We start from the raw sequence: 20,674 nt of genomic DNA on the forward strand, positions 1-20,674 counted from the left end.
AAATGATCACCTTATTACACTCATGAACACACAGTTCTTGGCATGAACACAGGGGCGCACACACACCTCAGCTTGCCCATGCTGTTTTTTCCTGCATGCTGTGTTTGTCTTGGTCTAGCATATAAATGAATTAATATATGTAGTCACTTTATTCATTCATTGCCTCAGTGCTCTTGTTTGGCACCAACACAAACCTGATAATGAAGACAAAAAGTCAATCAAAACAATACACAGTTAATTAGAAAATAAATGCTTGAGAAAATAATTGTCAGACGTTTATGGTCAGAACTGTCCAGAAGAGATACAGCAGCAGCACATATTATCTAATCCTGGGTTGTTGTGAAATGATTCTGTCATTATTGATGACCTCCAGAGAAAATGAAGGAGTGATTATTCTCCTTTCTTGTGCTGCATGGCAAACTTGCTTTTCTTCTGAATAAAGAGCAGCTGTGGAGTATTTTATCAGTAAAGGGGAAAGGAGGAGACTGGCAGATGTTCTATCAGTGAGAGATCTGCTTCTGAAATAGGATGTGTCAGACAAATCCGTTGGTGTCTTAATGCCACTGCTAGAAAAATTGTGTGGTTCTACTGATGCCAAGAGTTTTAAGAATTTCGCTTCATTTATTTATATTGTATATCCCATTTCCCCCATTTATTCCAATTATGACAGTGCTCTTTAAAATTCTACTTGAAGCACTACTTTAAATCCCTAGATGCCTCTTCAAGAAATCTCTGAAAATCTTCTTCTTGTCTTTCTGTTCACAGTGAGGTTCACCCCAAGCAAAGCCTACCTAGGCCATGTTCCCGGTATGACCACAACAATGTAAGTATTCCTGTATATAGACAAATTCATTAAGGAGTTGGCATTGTTGAATTGACTTCCCTGACTTTGAAAACACGGACATTTAGATTGATCGTGGTGGGCAGTTTACGCCACACAGTGAACTCTTCAGTCTGAAAACACTAGTCTAAAATTGGCTGTGACTTGGGTTTGGGGAGAAAAATAACAAACATTCTTCAGCCTTCAAAGGCTGCAGTTGAAATACTTTTGTGGAATTTTGTAGCTTATGATGATAAATGAATAGATTTGTAATACAGTAATTCATTGTAACTAGATGAAATTCAGTGTTTAATAATCATGAAAATCAAATAATTTTCTTTGTGTTTAGGAAATATAAGTTTGCAGAGATGATGGTTTTAGGTGCAACAAACCACACCCCATTTAAAGTGGTACAAACTGATGAGAAAATGCACATGAGCTCATGTCATATGGATGAGGGGGTGTGTTATACAAAAAGATTGGGATCCACTGTACAACGCTGAGTATCAGCGCTGGAGTGCTGAAAAGCCGTTAATGAGAATTGCTGATCAGTGTCCTGTGTCACAAGGCTTCACAAGAGAGACTGTCTCATATGAGTCATTACATCTGTAGAGATGTTGGTCCACCGGTTCTTCCACTGTAGTGTGAAAGTTCACTGGTACCAGTGTTGTCAAAGTGGCATAACGTCTATACCTCCCACTGTTTTCTCAGGATACTCAATCATTTGTAATCATCTTCATATTTAGAGACAGGAATTCATTATGTTGTGTCACTAAGTGTGGATTGTGATTACTTTTTAAGTCATGCAGAACCAGCAAAATTCACTCATATTTCCAGCGAAATCAAAATGCTGCACTGAGAACATTCACTGGAATGCTGACCTGTTATATTTTACAAATGTCTATATATAATAATAAACTTAATGACTGAATGACTTAGTTCCTTATTTCCATCTGCATTAGGTTCATGTTCAGCTCCCCAGATAACATGATTGAAGTTCTGTCTTATGTTTTCTTTGTCACTATATGTATTGCTTTCTCAAGTTGCTCTCTCAATTTTATTTTCTCATTGATTTGCTCTCTCTCTTTACCACCCTCTGCTTTACTGTCTCTCTAACTATTTATCCTATGCTTATCCCCTTTTTGTTTTTCTACAGGGTTCGGTCTGTAATGTTGACAGTCCTGTTGCATATTTCCCTGGTGTCCTATGGTGAGTTCTACCTCAAACACACCAGATGTTACCTCTCAGCTTGCAGCATGTATTCCTCCAGCTTGTACCGGTTTTCTTTCAAGTAAACAGATAACATTACCTTTGAATGGCTTGATTCAACATTTCTTTTGTGAGGGAAATGCAAGAGAAATTCATCCTCTGATTGTGTTTATACAAGGCCTTGACATTGTGCTGCTGTTCCAATACCCTACTTAACACACTATGTTTGAACTATGTTGCAGTAGAATTTGAGATTATTGAGTTGAGGGATGGTCCAGACACATTTGTTGTCGCAGACCCTGTGGACATTAAAAAATGTTAATATAATGGAAGGACACAGTGTTTATAGCATTGACAGGAAATGCAAAGGTAGCAGCTTTGTGTTAGTAACAAAGTAATGTTCCTGCATTGTAGCTGATGTCCACATTGCATGAAACACCCAGCTGTATGTTGAATTTTCCACCTTTGTGTTAACATTTCAGCTCTTGATGGAAAAACAACACTGAAAACCTTTATTGCTGTCAGTCATTCTCTCTTCTCACCTTATTATCAGACAGATGGTTGCATTTGTATGATGGCTTAATAAATATAGTTATTATTAATTAACATCATCATCAGCAAGCTCTGTGAAGGAGTTCATCAAGGTTCTGTTATGGGACTACTTTTGTGTCTCATTAAATGTAAAACATGTCCTTTTTACACAGATGACACCGTCTTGTATATTAAAGCTCCTAAAAATAGACATCCTATAAACGTTAAATGAACAATTAATGAATCTGTGTCTGCTTTTTCCAGTTTAAATTGTATGTGACTCACAGTTTGACACTGGCCTCCAAGATTTCAAGAAATTCAGCAAAAGAAATCTTAATAACAAGCTTTGCCTAAAGATTCAGAAACACTTTTTCCACTGCAGTTAAGTGAGTAGGCTGTTGGACCTTGCTAATACAATTTGAAAGCATGGAGCATCATCTACACTTATATAAGTAGATGCTTTATACCACGGTGCTCTGAGATTCGTTATCTATAAATAAGTCTGACATGATTGGCCTTCTTAGATGATTGTAACTATTAAATCCTGAAATCCCTATTGCTTTTTCCTTTTATGGGTAGTAATTTCAGTTTGGAGCTCACATTTCTTTTTAAGTAGTACTGAAGTGTTGGAGAAGTAACACTGATCATAATGTATAAGATCATAAATCTTCAGATGGACAGGACACAGAACTTCATACCAGTGTTGACACTTAAATCTTTAGGATTTATTATGTCACAGTGGGCAGATTTCACTTGTGCATGACTCTTGCAGTTATGGGTCTGAAATCAATAAAATGTCAGTTATTCACTAGCAGTTCTCCACTCTTTTTTTTCCCTCTGAGACACAGACAACATACCCTTGCCAGCCTCATGCTGCTACTTCACTTTAAAATGCATAATTACATGTAAATGTCACAGAAAAAGCTGTTGCTATTGCAAAATATTTTGGGGAAGAGAAACAAAAACCTAAAAAAATAGCCTCATAATGGCCTTAGTATATTATAAAACTGTGAGCAAGTAAGGGGCATGTTTTTTTATCAATCCAGGCAAACATATGTTATTTTATTTAACTTGCTAGAGATCTATACAGATAGATTTAGTCATACTTAATTCATACATTTTAATTTTGTATTTTCACATGCATTTATAAATACACAGTGTAAATCATCTGTTTTGCTTCTGTCTGTACAGCCAGAGTGAATTAATTTTGCCTCTCTGTGGGCAGGTGCTTGGTGTTTGGAGCCTGAGGAGGGAGCCTCTTTCCAGGCTGGCGTCCTGCCCCTCCCATGGCAGGATGAGCTGTGCTGTGACTCACCTTTAGCCCACCTTACTGTAGTAGGAGGCAGCACGCATGCACCAGCGGCAAACCAATCTGAACTGAACCTCCCACAATATCCCCGCTGTAACTTCAGGAGCTTGACACCTGTATCACGTCCTTACGAGCCCTCTGGTGGTAAGAGTATATTTAACAGATGAATCTGTCAGTGTTGCTGAGTATGAACATACTTTTACTGTGGATATGCTGATCAGCTTATTGAGCACTGTAAGACTCTGCTGAAACAGTCAGTGCATAGGAAGTGGTGAATTTGACACCATGTCTGTATTTACATATAGAAATCATACATGAGCCAAACTAACATTTATCCTGAATTTAACATTTGACATTTTGCTATTTAAATTACCTTCAGTGTTAAATCCAATCACTATATCAGTGTTAATGTACATCTTCACAACATCATCCATCAACAGTGAAATAATCAATCAGTGCCAGTTCCATAGGAAGCCATACTGTACATGCTTAAACAGAGCAGCCCCATGTTTGACAGATGAGATGGTATGGCTCATTAGCTGCTCCTTTTTTCTCCACACTTTTCCAGATCCATCATTTGGATATTAGATAGATTTGTAGTCTTTCATCAGTTAATCAGATATTCTGTTCATGGAGCCTTTTTTCTCTGACAATGAACTAACATTTGGACGGCACATTGCACTTAAAGAGCCAAGAGTGGGGTTAGTGTGACGCAGCATCATGATTCTGCAGCAGCCTTACTTGTCACTGACAAAGATGTCCCTAAAGATCAGCCAGACGGCCTCATTAAACTTTAATGGCTTTTTATCTGGTGTCCTGCCCAGCCTCCCATTGGGGCAGCCAACCATGTGAGTCCTCTGCTGTGAACAATTCACAATATAGTTTGGCTCATGAGGATTCCCTGTTTGTTTTATGAGACAGCAACAAAATTTGACCAGTTGTTCTTACTTCTGTCATTAGAAATGACTCAGCACTGGTGTCTTATAGCAAGGAGAGAAATGAAGAGGATTATTAGGTTTAAAAAGCAAATGGAGACCAGTTCAAGTGAGTCATAATTCTAAAATGCTCTCTTGGTATTGTCAGTGTGAGCTGAAGACAGAGGTGAGGTGGTACTGAGACACGTAGGAGGTGAGGAGGATTTGTTTGTTTGCATCAATCCTTGAGGTGCATCCAAATCAATGATGATTAACCGAGACCTTCCAGCTTTATTTCTGAGCAGCAATAATTAAACAGCGAAGCTAAAGGCCATGTCATCTGCCTGCTGATTGCTTTATGAGGTCTTTTGACAGGCAGGGCATGATTCATCTCCCGCTACACACAAAGCAGGCTCCTAGTTACAAAATGATTTGAAAGCTAACAAAGCAGAAAACAATCAAAGGGTTAAAACAGTTTAAGGTTTTTTACTTTGTCTGTTGGTCCACAGGTTAACTATTAGCTAGATGGACACAACATTTAGTACAGATATTCATGCTCCTAGCAGAGCTGCTGACAAGGCTATAGACTTGTCCCTTGTGCTTCAGAACAATTTTTCTTGATGTTGGTGTTTCTTTTAATTAAAAAATTTTATTTGACTAATTATAATTCTGTAGCAATTAATTCATAACCAGCCATTAAGAGTAAAAAAACAATAAATGAAATGATCATAACCTCTTTATTCATGACTAAATTGCTAGGCAGAAGTAGCCATGTCCTTTTGGCTTGCAGCGATAATATTTCACTTAGTGGCTTTGTTCTCCGAATCTTCAGCCAGGCTTTTTTTCCCTGAAGCCTTTATTAGCAGGTCACAGTTGTGCAGGGTAAAATGATATCATGAGATAGCACTGATAGTGCCATTAAATTGCTAATGTGATTTCTTGTCAGGCACCTGTTTGGACATATTGTGCAGAATTGATGAAAACTGGGACAATTTAACCTGCGACCTTCAGTCTCATGGTCAACTGTCAGGCACCCTGGAAGCTGGTCAGATGGCAGTGGGCTTACAGCGTCTGCTGTGAGTATAAAGCTAAACCCTCTTATTGTTTCATTGCTGCTTTTTCAGACAGAGATTGCGTGTGTGTGTGTGTGTGTGTGTGTGTGTGTGTGTGTATATGAATGTGACCCTTTCTTGGCTGCACACTGGGGGGTTAAGCATGCGTGTTGACTTTGATCAGTGGAGGGGAAACTGCATGATATCACTCTGCTTCTAGAGTTTTATTGACGAGAGGATAAAGAGAACGATTCTTGGCTGATCTACAACACATTTGATCAGAGATGCCAGACAGTGTAGTACATAATCAAACTGTCATAAATGTCATAACACTTTTCCCTTTATTAAATAAATTGATTCAATGGCCATTCATTAACAGTCCTAGAGCATTTTTGTCTGAGCATGTTAAGAATTTTCATCGTGTGATTAAAAGCTCCATAATGAATAATAAATATACCTTGAAATTATATGATTTTGTGTATTTTGAAACCTCAAGAAAGATTTAAAATTGATTAAGATGTGAAAGATAAAACTGTTGAAATTGTATTGGTTTGAATAAGCTTGGAAATGCATGACTAAAAATAATTAAAAACTCTGAAGCCAATCAGTTCTCAGAATGAATGTGCTAAATTGATGTTAAAAGGTTTTGGTTTATTACATAGTGAAGTCACAAAACTTTTGTCTTGGTTTATAAATAATTGAACATATTGCAAAACTCAATACCTCATGAAATGCTGTCTCAATCTTTTTGTTACCTATTGGACATAAAATGTTCAGTTTGAATTCATACAGTATGTTTTGCCCCATTGAGTGAAAGCATGAATACAATGTCTTTGTTTCCTTTTTAAGGTCTGAGAATAAGGACTCAGAGGTGAACAATGGGAATGTTCTGTCTGATAATCCTGTTATCTGTGAGGCGCAGGATTCCTTCATGTGTTCAATCGCACTTGACACTGTAACAACAAGCTTTGTTACCATGGTAACCGTCAGCATCTCTGACGCCGTAGCACCTCCAGTTCTACTGAGAATTCCTGCCCGACCTGGTAAGAAAGTCTTTTTTTTTGTCTTATACTTTGTTTTGTATTAGTAGTGTTCTAGAAATGTTTAGTAGTGTTAGGATTTCACAACTAATAAACTTTAGTCTCACAGAGTCAAAGAACCTTGTCTTCTGAGGGAAAAAACCCTTTGAAAGACTCTTAGCAGACGCCCAAAGGCCTCTGGAAATCTGAAGTTAAGATGATTAGGTCTGACTACACTTTACTGTAACTTCCTTAATTATTGTGTATTATTATTATTAGAGTAATTTAATAAAAAAGCATGTTGCCAACATTCACTTTTTAAAATTCTCTCCAAAGAATAAACTCAGCCATAAATGGAGATAGTTCAGAGCTCCTTAATATTTAAAACTACATTCTCCAGATTCCAACTTCAAAGCGATAAATCTGGACAGATGAAGAGAAAAACTTATTCAGTTGTGATTGGCAAATGTGACTGGAATACAGCTGAAAGCACTGAGTGTGTGTGTGTTCATCCACATCTGAGCTGTGAGATCTCCACAGTGATAGATAAGGACTTTCCATGCCATGTTTGTTCAGCTAGACTATCTTTAGTTAAACAATCACAGCAGAACAGAAAGTAAAAGGTAACCGTATGCTGTCCAGATTTGAGCAGTTTTATCCCTTTCTTGATGTAGTGTCGCTTGAATAGTTCTCGGCCTTCATCGTTTAATCTTCTCCTCCTGAAACAAAGTTGACACTTTTTTTTTGAAACTCGAACATTTGGATGAGGTTTAAAGGATCTTCTAATATGGCTAGTGTCTGTACTTGATGTTTTGGCACCCTAGGAAAGCTTTCACTCAGCCATTAGTTTGCATGTGATACGCAGTAAGAGAAAACAGCAAATAAGATTTACTCAAATCTGCACTTTGCAACAAATTCATTGGCAGACTAATTGTTGTAGCTTGTATTAATCTTGCAACACAAGAAACCGTACGTCACTCATTGATATTCTTATTTGGGAAAAAAACATTCTTAGTTCAGAAACTACAGTTCCCATCATGCCTTAGGGGACATAAGTAAAAGTAATGTTGCCATGGAGACAGTGAATTAGCACTAGGCTACACCTTGAGCCCTGTTTTTATGTACGTTTTGTGGCTAACACACATTTAGAGTGCATAATGAAAAGCTGCGCTGAATTAGCTGCTAGCAGTTCTTGGAAACAGACCAGAACCACCAGTGAGAACTGTGCAGACGGACGATGTGTCATTTGTTATTGTATTAGGAAAGTAATCAATGTTGCTTCAACTTCAGTTACATGGTCAAATTAACCTTTTAGACTGGAATTAAAAGCTTCTTTTCTCTGATGTGAGGGTAGTCTGGAGCAGAAATAGTTGAGCTATTACTAATTATGTTGAGTAATCGCTCCCCTCCCAGTAGGCATCTTTGTGGTTTTAAGAGACTCAATTATCTCAGGCTGTATTTGTCATAATAGACGGTTGAACTGGGGCAGCTTTGTTATCCATGCTGCTACGCCTGTCTCCCTTAGTGAATGACAGTAAATATAAGTCTGGCTCCACACAACTGAAATGCACCTACAATGGTTGTTCAGTGTCAGTATATAAGGCTTTATATACTGCACAGATCATTCATAGGATACTAAAAAAGCAGCTATGTGATTTGATTCAAAATTCACTCATTGCTATTTAAATATACTGTATAAGAGGTGATGCAACTTTATTTATGCCAAGCAAAAAAATTTAATTGAATGCTGTCTATGGTTTTTATTAACTAAGATGTGAGAGATTCATTAATATAATATTGATAATCCTAGCAGAAGAGTATTTATCTTTACTGCACAGAGATAAAAACCCAGCTATAAAAACTAAAAAAACAACATACACTAGGTATAAATGACAGACTGCAGAAAGGATCAGGATCAGATAGAAACTCACACGTCATACCTTTATAAAACACTGGGGGAAATGTAAATAATGTGATTTTGTTTTACATACGTTCAACACAGTGGTGGGTTTTGCATATGTGCTGCTGTTTTTTCTCTACAGAGAAGCCAGGTCCTCCAGTCAACCTGTCTCATATTCAGACTATTGAGGCAGAGCTGATCTTACTCTGGGATGAGCCATCAGAAACTGTTCCTCTGAGATATGAGGTCCGGTACTCTGCAAACACTACTCACCCAACCTGGCAGGTAAACACGACACAGGCGTAAAATGCTAAATAAGGGATGAACAGCAAATTGTGTTAGATGCAGTTTTGCATGAAAATAGAAATAATTACTCAACATTTTTTTTCATTCATTCTTTAACTAGTTGTTTCAGCTTTTTTTCATGTTCCTGTGCTGAAACGTCACAACAGACTTTAGACCTATTAGATTAATAGACTATGCCAGATTAGACTATTAAATAAGGATTTTGAATTACTAACTACTGATTTCAACCGAAACCTTAAATGTATTTTTAACTTTTAGTTAAAACAACAAATTGTCTAAGGACTATTGTACTTACTGCCTTTAAGTTTCCACAGACAAATGTAAAAGACTTTTTTCAAATACCAAATGATTTGCACCAAGAAATCCTTTGGTATTTGAACAGGGAGCAGAATTTGCAGGTGAAGCTTAGTTTTAGTGTAGTTTTGGCTGTCTAGTGTTTTGGTGACACTTATATGTAATGAGACAACAGCAACTGCAGCCATGACAGACTTGGATTCAGTCATCCTTCTCAGACAAACACACCCTTGCTGAAGTGTGAGTGAGCTTGTTTGGGTGTGCCTGTGTGTATATTACTGTTTGTTTATTGCCGTGCTACTGTCTCTAGATGGTACCTGCACCTGGAGAGCCCAGACTCTCTCTGGATCTAAAGCCTAGACTGAACTACACCATCCAGGTTCGCTGCTCCAGCCTGGACGAGCCTCCACTATGGAGTGATTGGAGTGAACCTCATCACATATACTTAGACAGTAAGACCCATTCCCTTCCAGACGCACATAAATATATTAGTGCAAAAAGAGTTTCTGTAGAGCTACAGAAACAGGGTTTTTAGATGTGCATGGCTCTGAGGATCTGCTGGTCCACCACTTTGATCCAGACTGAATTATTCTCATTGCATGAATAAACTTTACATTTTATACAGAAATTTCTGTTCACCAGAAGATGAAGTTTACTGAGTAACTTCAGTTACCCTTCTCCTCTAGCGTCACCATGAAACGGATTTCTTTTTTTTTCCTTTTTTTTTGTCTCACTATTAAATGACTTCTGATAAATTAAATTTCCTACTGATACTCATCGTGCCCAAAGGTTTAATCCTTTGACTTTTCCTCCAGGGCCTTTATCAGAATTGATCAAATTCTTTATGTTTAGGACTACATACCTGCAAAGCTGATGTCATTCCCAAGAGCCTCAGCTGTATTTTGTGTTAATTAGCAAATTGTAAAGATCTGCACGTTAGTGCTGTCATTCTTAGTATGTTAGCATGCTGATGTCATTAGCATATGGCTATAATTGGCCTAAAATTAGTGAATATAATTATGTAATTTCACCATTTTTCAATGAACTCGGCTGAAGAACATTTGAAACCAGTTTCATTTGCTCTGTGAGATCCTGCAGACGAGGCCTCAGCACTGACTGAGATCAAACACAATAATCTCTCAGGTAGATTTTTATGTCAACTATTAAAATGAGTCAGACTCATTAACGCGAGCCAATAATGAAGTCTAACATAAATAAACTCTGGCTCAGAGATTGTCCTCATGGTTACTGACAAATCACACAGGATTAAAAGAATACCTTGAACACAAGGAAAAGGTCAGCAAGCAGCAAATCTGTTCTAACAGCTCAACATGAAGCAGCTGTCCATGTGCAGCGTTGTGTTTTCATATTAGAGGAGTGTGTGTGTGTAACTGCTTTTATAATTGCATGAGTAGATGTGTAGGCAGCTTTGGTAGTGTACATCACATGAGAAAAAATGAGCCCGGTATAAAAACATGTCTGTGTTTGTGTGTGTCATGGGATTAAGAGTTTGTAACACTCAACAAGACTGAGTCATCATACAGAAACTGTAATGCCTCGAGTGATGACAACATTTTAGAGAAACAGTAAATACAGTAAGATTAAGTTTTTGGCAAAGTAAAATAATTTGAACCAGCTGTGAAAAACTCCTAATGTAAGGACACATGTACAGACTCTAAACTTAATTCACAAACTTTGGACAACAGATTTTTTTTTTTTTTTTAAATAAACTGAAATGTGTTCTTTTGAGCTTGTCACCTGTGTTGATGATGAGTCACATCCCACAGATGACAGATGTGGTGGTTAGATACCAACGCTCACATTCAGCGTGTTTAAAATCCTTGAAAAACTTTTTGCCTTTTGTTAAAATTCACATTGGAATTGTGAGTGAATGGGAATGAGTCAGAGCTGAAAGTTTTTGTTTTAGCCTCCTTTATTGCATTTGACAATCTTTTTTTATTCTTTGCTTTAGAAAACTAACGCAACAATTTGATTGACATGAAAACCATTAAAGGAATAAGCAGACAAGAGATGCTAGTTCTTTCAGGTGTCACACTGTATTTGATGATATGATTCTTCTCTGTTTGCAGCTGTGAGCTACATCCCTGAGAAAGTGGTGGCGCGACCAGGGGAGAATGTAACGGTGTATTGTGTGTTCAATGACCACAGCATCAATGCCAGCATGGCCATGTGGGTGCTCAACTTTCAACAGCCGCTTCATCACAGCCAGTACCACCCAGTCAACCAGTGGGTAAGAGAAAACTCTCTTCCAGGCCGAGTGGGAACACTTCCAAAAAGTTAACGTGACTTGCTTGTGTATTTTTAGAAAAAGTCAGGAGATCTGACTTTTCTTTTGCTTATCTAGGTCAGCCAAATTACAGTGCGTCCTTCAGACACTCGGATGTATGACCTGCTGCAGTGTACTCAGGAGTGGACCATCCCTTACAGCCAGATTTATGTCGAGGGTGAGGCTACGTATTCTACGCTGTTGAATACTATTAAGACTAATGTTACATGTTCTAAGAAAGACATGGTTTATTTACAGTATAAGGAATGGATGAATTACTGTAGTGAAACTCATTTCCCTTTTAAAGTTTCTAGAAGTCCATGCTCCTTTTATGTCAGCTTTCCTTTTCAGTGGACAAAGACAGGAAAGTGTGGTGACGTCAGAGTACAACACCAGAGGCTATGTTAGCTGAAGTTTGTTTTTATTCTCCTCAAACCTGATTGTTTCTCTTTTTGCATGTCTCAGGGGCTTCCATTGATATAAACTGCGAAACCAACGGTGATATCGATGCTATGGACTGCAACTGGAAAAACACACAGTGGACTAAACCCAAATTTCGATCCAGGTGAAGCAGCATTTAATGCACCTGTTCCCTCTGGTGAAGGGCATTTGAATGCCTTTACAAGCTGTGGCATTGTTCACGAACTATTAAATCAACATTCTGAACTCAGTGTGCCCAAAACCTAGAAGTCACTGAACACAGAGTCCTAGACAACATGTTTTCTAACCACACCCTGGAAACACTGCACAGTGTGAAGTGATACCAGGAAGTTTCTTTGAGCAACACACAATTAGCCAGTATTATCGGTTCTTCTGATTTTAGAGCAATAGAAAGTAGATCAAGTAGAGTATATCAGAACAGAATATCAAGGACAATTTATTTTTCAGATATTTTCCTATTTGAAAGTGACAGGAATTTCAATTTTAATTATATAGTAATTCCAGTTTATTGCATATTGAGACATATGATTATAGTTTTAGCTATTGTTCTTGCTGGAAAAACAGAAGTCTCTTAAAGCAAAAAACACAAGCAGTCCTAAAGGATGTAAATAAAGCAACTAGAAATAGTAAAATTATTATCTGTTTGTACTAACCTAACTGCTTAAAGTGGATAAATGGGAGATGCAAGAAGGATTAAAAAATACAACAATTTTGATGTGGTTAATTTATTTGTATTTTTTCATGCCAGATGGGCTGATCTGCCATGCGATGTGATGGAGCAGAGGGAGAGAGCAGGTGAGAAAGTTGGAGAGATCGGTCCTTCTTGTCTTCAGGTTCGATCCAGGCAGAAAACGTGCACCATCCAGCCTCTCAGGATGAACTGCTACAAGCTGTGGCTGGAGGTGCCATCCCGACTGGGCCCCATCAGGTCCAAACCTGTCTACCTGTCACCCATAGATCATGGTGAGTAAGATGAATTATTTCACAACTAAACAGAACAGTGACAGAAATCTGTATTTAAGTGTTCTTCTAAATAACAATAATAATAATTTAACCTTGTTTAGTTAAGATATTCTGGAGAATCTATTAAAGCAATATTTTAATATTTTCTTGCTGTTTCCCTTGTAGTAAAACCACACCCACCCACTAATGTGAAGGCAGTAAGCCGGAGCAGTGGGGTCCTGATGGTAACTTGGGAGCCTCCGGCTCTGCCGGTTGACGGGCTGCAGTGTCAGTTTCGGTACCACTCACCATCAAGTGTGAGAGCTCAGCCAGAGTGGAGGGTGAGCTTGTCCGTCTGAATGTTTAACAACCACAGCATTGACTTAATGTTTGGTTTGATATGACAGAGTCCTGATCTTTCAGTTGTTCTAGATATTATCTAAATATGAATTTGCTTGTGACTTGTAGGCAAGTAGCAAACAAGATGCTTTCCACAGTGCACCTAAACTCTCTGCCGTTCATTTATTTCATATTTTGTCTTTAAAACAGAATTAGATTGATCTAAAATTATCTTTTGAAAATATTTGTCTGCCTCAAAGAAATCAAGAGAAACAAGATAAAACACAAAGGAGCAGGGCCCTGCTGGCAAATATAAATGATTCTCATATTTCTGAAAATGACACAGGAAGCTTTGACATGGAATCAGCATGTCAGTTTGGCATGAACTAATATCAAATGTTACAAATCTTTCTTTCCATAGATGAAAAATTCTTATGAAAATTGAAAATACTATCTATAGCTTTCGATTTCCAACATTCACTGAAAACTGTTTGAAGGATAATTGTGGCTAGAAAGATGAACCACATGTGCTCGCAGATCAGATATTTTCCATTAGTGATTTTTTTTTTTCTTGTTTGTTTGAGAGCTCTCAGTGACTGTTATGTCTACAGGTCCAGAGTCCAGTACGGGTCCCGTGGGCGGAGGTTGTGGTACCGGACATGTGCCATGTGTATATGGTGCAAGCGCGGTGCATGCACACCAACGGCACTGGCTACTGGAGTGACTGGAGTGACTCTGTTTACTCAACACCACAAAACAGCAGAGGTAAAACCATTAATTTCAGTCTTGAACAACAGCATTTCAAACTACACTAACCATTTAAAAGCATACTTGACCTCCCATTATCAGCTTTAATGGAAAATGCACATACTGTTACCATCATCACTAAGAGAAATAGAGATAAAAGCAGTCAATTAACGTCATCATCGTTCTCCTCAGCTCCTGAGCATGGCCCGGATTTCTGGAGGATTCTTCAAGATGATCCATACAAAAATCTGACTAATGTCACTCTGCTGTTTGAGGTACAAGAGAATTAAACGTATTCAGGCTTATTATTAAGGGTTAAGTGTGGTGTTACTCTTATTATCAAGTAACTGAATAGTGGAGTGTTGTCTGTGTAGCCGAAGCCTGATCTAGCTCATTACTTAGTGCCATCAGTTATCACCAGCAGGGTAACATGTTCCTTCACTACTATAAAAATGGGCAGTGTAGTTTATTTTGAGTCAATCTAATGTTGATTTTGGTCTTATATTAGTATTTATCAACACCAGAAAAATATAGAATTTCACAATTCCTATCAAACAAAGGTAACGTTAAAAATATCTAAATGTTATTCTTTGCTTTCCAGCATCTCCCCATATCAGGGGATTCCTATTGTGTGGATGGATTTATAGTTCAGCACCAAGCCTCGAGTGGCACTGTGACGAGAGAACAGATTGAGATGGTGTCGTCCTACAGCTTTGAGTGGAACCTGGAGCTCCATACTGTGACTGTGGAGGCCTACAACAGTCTGGGGAGCTCCACTAACAACATCAACATGACACTGGACAGACAGCCCAAACGTGAGTGAGCTGGGAATCTAAAACAAGGAGTGGAAAATCACTTATATAGTGAACGAGTGCATGATTGTGGTTTTGTCCTGTGGCCTGGATCTATTTCTTAGGATTAATCCCTCATCATCCTCATGATTGTATTACTACAACAGGACCAATCCCAAAAAAAATCACTGTGATTATACTAGAGCTGCTCAGATAGTTTAATCAACAGAATATTTTTATGCTTTTTATCATTTTTATTTTTCACTATTTTTGAAAATTGTATTGACTAAGCAAGTGGAAGGAAAAGATCAAATTTGATCAATGTGATTATAAAAAACTAACCTTAACTCATGACAATCATTTTGAGACAATAAATAAATAAATCAATAAATAATTGAATCCACCTTTAAACAATCCAGGAGCCATGTGAAAACAAAAACCAGGATCTGAACCACTAAGGCAAATACTGAAATACTCTAAAAAATCAACAGCCATGAGAGCAGTTTCTGCAGCAATGATTTTTATTCTGTAACATGCTTCCTTTACCTTCCCGTAAAGACTTGAAAACCATTGCTATGATCAAAAGGATGAGCTTGACCTTGAACAGATGAACCCGTACTGGAAAAACACAATAAGGTGGTTAGCACTGTCCATTTGAATCAGAGCTGCTGAAAAACATGCACAGTTTCCAGTAATCTTTCTCTTTTTTCCAATCTAAGTGAAGCATGGTTCCAGTAGAAAAGTGTACTACATTAACCAAACTAAATTTTTTAATGTTAAGCTGAGCTCTTGTCATGCATATGACCAGTTTCCTTTCTGTTGTACCTTATAACACATAAAAAGTGATCATCAAAGCTAGGAGTAGTAAAACCACCTGTTTAATTATTGCACTGTCTCTCTGGGGGGCTCATAAAAGCCCTGTTGGAGGCCCTGCTGCCATTAGCTTTAGTGTAGGAAATGCTATTAGAATCACTTAAGTGGAAGTAACAAGGTTCATTTTTAATGGCAGTACTCAGTGTAACACATGTTTGAGTGGAACATATGTGTCTCTTTGATTACTCACAATTCAGAGAAAGGTATTTTCATTAAACTACTAACTGGAAGATTCAAAATAGGTTTCCATGAAGACAGCCAGTTTTTCAGTTTTTTCTACAGAAAGCTGTTAGGTACACATGTTCCTATTTGTATTCTGAGAGTGTGTATTTTCTTTGCTATTAGCAGCTAAATGAGCAGCACAATAAATTGGCCACAGATTCACAGTGAATGATTCACACCATTTTCCTACTCAGCAAATAACTCATTGTCCTGTATGTTCCCTCTATGGAAGCATCTGCATTTGTTATATTTCATCACTAATTAATTAGGTTTTTTTTTTGTTTTGTTTTGTTTTTGTTTTTGCTTTTTCACCTGTACACTGTGAAAAGAAATGCTAGTTAGGTGACTACACTCAGATGTTTAATATAAACAATGACTCATGGCTACCTTTGTGTGAAAAGAGTTGCTTCATTGTGACAAACGCACAGTTAATTAACACCTGGTGAATGTGTGTAATTATGAAACATTAGCTTGAAATCTTGTTTCCACTGCCCCCAACTGGTCCCCGACCCACACTACAACCAGCCACCACAAATGTACAGACAAACCTGGTCCATGAATCCAAGAAGTGCAAAATCACTGAACAAATTGATAAAAGTGATGTCATTTCTAAGCTGTGGTCATAAGAGTCAACAGATCTAAACCTAAAACTCGACACCAGTGGAGATTTTTGACTGCTGTTTTAGTCACTTCTCAACAACTGCAAAGAAAACATCAAGTGAAGAAATACCTCAGAAAAATGGTGTTAAATCCCTCCAATAGACTTATTACCTGAGAGTAAGACTCCTGTTCTTTCTTGTCTACAGGCCACTGTTTGGGTTCATTCCGTGTGTTGGTTATCAACAGCACCTGTGTGTCTCTGTCATGGAACCTGCTGGATAACAGCTCTGTGCCTCTGTTCATGGTGGTCCAGTGGCTGCCACAGAAGCAGCGGGACTCTGATCATCACAAAGGCCAAGGTGGAGAAACATGGGCCAGACTTCCCTACACTGATCGTTCAGTCTATCTGAGGGGTAACATGTTATTTTATTTCTCATTTTAATAGTGTGTTTCTATTAAAGTGTAAGCACATGAAGCCAACCTAACCTGTAACAATTTTGACAACAGGAGATTTCTTTGGCTCTGAGGAATACGGCTTCTACTTGTACCCTGTGTTTGCTGAGGGAGAAGGGGAGCCAATATACACTATAGGTATACCCAATATTTATGTTTTCGGGCAGGTGTACGAGTATTGTAATTCTTCATCAAAGTTTTTTCACACTTTAATTACCTTCACTGCATTATTACTGAGGGTGTGGTGTGTATTTTCACCTGTTATAGCCACCAGAAGAGACCCTGCAGCCTACGTGATGCTGATGATCATCTCCTTCCTTTCAATCGTCCTGTTCGTCACCCTGGTCCTCTCCCAAAACCAGTAAGAGCTGCTGTTCAGTAAAAAAGCCAAAATCCATTAAGACAATGAAGGAATCAAAATTGAATTCTTTATTTTCAGGACAATGTGAATTAAAATCATGTAGTCAGTATGAAATGAAACATGTTGCACTCTCAGAGTTTTGCATACTAAATGCTTATCTTGCAATATGAAGTTTACTTTTTGATATGCAGATCTTGCAGGTCTTCATACTTGATATTTTTCTTGGTGGGAATTCTGCAGCATCTGTATTATTATTTTTTATTTTTTTACTCTACCCCACCTGTAAGAAATGATAAATGACTGTAATCTCTGGTGCACAGTCTAATTTAGGTAAGACAGACACTAACCATGAAAAATAAGGAGTGTGACATTTAACAGGTCACAGAGGTGTAATTGCACTTGACGGTAGCTGATGGGAGAAGATAGGTGAGAGAGGAATGAAGGGAGGGGAGCGGGGGGGATGCAAGAGTATGCATATACAGTATATGCAGCCTAAGTATCTGCTGGGTTTCATTTCCAGGATGAAAAAGTTTGTGTGGAAGGATGTTCCCAACCCAAACAAGTGTTCCTGGGCTAAAGAACTGGACTTGAAAAAGGTAACATGAAAGAATGACAGAAAAAAGAGATTGCAGTTCTTGAATGACTAATGTGTGTCAAAGCATTGCTGTCATTTTTGAAAGATCACATTCATTCAATATCAGGCTATAGTTCAGCAATGTGTACTCTGTCTATCTATAGGCTATTATATCAATATTTTGCAGTGCTATCCTCAAGGAGTAATACAGTACAGAATATAGGAATTTCATCTTTTTGAATATTTTTTCCAGATTTTATTGTCTTAGCTCATTATCTGAAAACTAATACTAACTTTATGCACTTTTGCACCGTTTTGCATCTCTTTCTAGGTTGACACCTTTGACCACCTCTTCCAGTCCCCAGATGGCGTGACAGCATGGCCTTTACTTCTTCCCTCAGAGAACATCTCCAAAGTTGTCATAGTGGACAAAACTGACATCTCAGCTTTGACTACAGCGTTGGTTCAAACCCCGCTTGTGTCTATGCCTCCTGACCCAGCCACTATCTTAGCCAGCTCCCTTCCTCCAGGGTTTGACTCAGAGCTCGATCAAGTCCACTTCATGGAGAGTGAAGTGCTTCTGCCTGGGGCTCCTTCCTTAATCCTCAATCGGGATCCTCTAACCAATTCACACCCGAGGATAGATGAGATACAGTCAGTTGATACCTCAGCAGACCAGCCCCCAGGCAGCACTGACAGTTCTGCCCAGTCTTCAGTGGCATATGCTACAGTGCTACTCTCTGATCCAAAGCAGCAGCAGCAGCAGCCCATTCATCTCCACTACAAAGATGGTAGTGGCAGCAGCTTCAGTGACGAGGGGAATTTCTCAGCCAACAACTCTGACATTTCAGGATCGTTCCCTGGTGGCTTGTGGGAGCTAGACAGCTGCCGTGGTGGGGAAATGGAGGACCAGCGGCGTTCATGCTCCTACAACTCTGTGGAGGAACTTTCTGAAACATCTGAACAAGAAGATGAAACAGAGGTTAGAAAAGAGAAGGACTTGTATTATTTAGGCATGGACTATCCAGAGGAGGATGAGGAGAGTGAGGAGGAGGAGCATGATAAGAGCGAAGAGGACACAAACACTGAGCTGCTTAAAAATGTAGTTTTGAACAGAGAGGACTGTTCAGTGGAATCACAGCCTTTGCTTGGCCCTGATGACTCGAGCGAGCCCAGAGATCTGCTGTCAGCATCAACATGTGGCTTTTCCCCATTGTACCTGCCTCAGTTCAGAACTGTTCAATGAGCAAGGCAAGTACAAGATAGCAAACACCAGCTGTGACCTACGCGCAGACTCATCAAATCTCTTGTGTAGTGGACTGCGCCATGATTCTGCAGTTACCAAAAGGGATTTGCATCTGTTCCTTCAGACATAATGAGGTGTCAAGCTGGAAATTTCAAGAATACCTCAACTTTTCTGATTGCAAATTGATTTTAATAAAAGCTGCTATTGTGTTCTGTGGAAAACGATGTAAAGAGGGCGCATGTCTCATTCACAGGCATTTCTTTCTTTATGGGGCTTTAAAGCCCTGAGCGTACTGTGCCACACTGATCCACTGCCATTGTGCAGTAAGGGTTACTGATGCAGGAGCATTTACTGAGAAAACTGAACTCTATGAATATACAGTTAATGCTCATAGGGCAAACTGTACAAATAAGAATGGAGCTAATGGAGGTAGGCATATTGTGATTTCAAACATACTACACATGCTGTATATTTCTCAAGTGCACATGAGTACATTCAATGCATAGAAAAAAGATATGCTGTCTGTACCTGCATTCATCCATCTGCACTCACCATAATGTTGAAAACAGGTTGTCATTTTCAGCTGAATTCTTTTTTTAGGCAAAACACAAAAGAGGTTCAAAGATAATAAATAAGAAAGCAAATGGAAGAAGGCCTATCATCTGCACAGCTACTTTCTTAAAGCACAATTGACTGTGAAGTGAAGGCAAAACTAGGATGTCACTTCAGAGCAACCAGTGTGACTAAATAGAAGCAGTTAACAAAACAGCTGTACTTGGTGAGTAACTGCAGATGATAGAGCACAGAAATGACCACATTCACTGGCAGCTTTCACATTGACATCTGCATGGACTAACTCACCTACCAACCCAAAGAATGTCTTTTTGTACTTTGTGCTGTAATGACTTTGTAACAGTATGTGAAAATGTGATCTATTTTTTTCTGTGTTTTTCCATTAACATACACCTGCTGTCTGGTGTAAATGAAAGGCAAAAGAATGTATGTTTGTAACCAAAAGAAAAAGACAGGAATAACAGAAATTGTTATTGTCTCTGGAGATCTTTTGTCTATTTTTCATGGTGAAAATAAAGTATTTATTGTGAGTATGTGTGTGGTTTCTCTAACAGGGACATGTGCATGTCATTCAGACACATAAAAGGCCATTATTGGTAAAATTTATTTGGGAAGGGGGGCGGAGGGGGTGGGGGTATTTGAATTTCATTTAAAATACATATAGTTTAGAGTTAGGCTAATTGTTGACTCTAAATTGCCCATAGGTGTAAATGTAAATGTGAATTTCTGTCTCGATGTGTCTGCCCTGTGATGAATTGATGATCTTATCTGAAATATAAGTGCTAGATAATGAATTGATGTTGTGCATGCTCATCAGATATGCATATCACTCTCTTAAATTGCAGTAATATACTGCCACCTTGAGGCTGGA

At 38.5% G+C, this 20,674-nt stretch overlaps 1 protein-coding gene across 1 annotated transcript in view; it reads left to right on the plus strand.

Moving 5' to 3' along the window:
* Positions 1-20,287, plus strand: part of lepr (leptin receptor) — a 33,877-nt gene extending 13,590 nt beyond the window's left edge. Inside the window, exons 3-22 of the mRNA XM_026323602.1 lie at positions 766-823; positions 1,977-2,029; positions 3,786-4,013; positions 5,730-5,859; positions 6,685-6,878; positions 8,897-9,039; positions 9,665-9,806; positions 11,445-11,605; positions 11,720-11,819; positions 12,107-12,206; positions 12,831-13,045; positions 13,211-13,365; positions 13,975-14,128; positions 14,303-14,385; positions 14,712-14,925; positions 16,803-17,009; positions 17,104-17,187; positions 17,317-17,410; positions 17,931-18,006; positions 18,316-20,287. Of these exons, the coding sequence (XP_026179387.1) occupies positions 766-823; positions 1,977-2,029; positions 3,786-4,013; positions 5,730-5,859; positions 6,685-6,878; positions 8,897-9,039; positions 9,665-9,806; positions 11,445-11,605; positions 11,720-11,819; positions 12,107-12,206; positions 12,831-13,045; positions 13,211-13,365; positions 13,975-14,128; positions 14,303-14,385; positions 14,712-14,925; positions 16,803-17,009; positions 17,104-17,187; positions 17,317-17,410; positions 17,931-18,006; positions 18,316-19,230 (3,506 nt within the window). The 3' untranslated portion in view covers positions 19,231-20,287. The remainder of the gene's footprint in view (positions 1-765; positions 824-1,976; positions 2,030-3,785; positions 4,014-5,729; positions 5,860-6,684; positions 6,879-8,896; positions 9,040-9,664; positions 9,807-11,444; positions 11,606-11,719; positions 11,820-12,106; positions 12,207-12,830; positions 13,046-13,210; positions 13,366-13,974; positions 14,129-14,302; positions 14,386-14,711; positions 14,926-16,802; positions 17,010-17,103; positions 17,188-17,316; positions 17,411-17,930; positions 18,007-18,315) is intronic.
* Positions 20,288-20,674: the final 387 nt, after the last annotated feature.

The sequence above is a fragment of the Mastacembelus armatus genome, chromosome 4 (genome assembly GCF_900324485.2).
Source record: "Mastacembelus armatus chromosome 4, fMasArm1.2, whole genome shotgun sequence".
Lineage (NCBI taxonomy): Eukaryota > Metazoa > Chordata > Actinopteri > Synbranchiformes > Mastacembelidae > Mastacembelus > Mastacembelus armatus.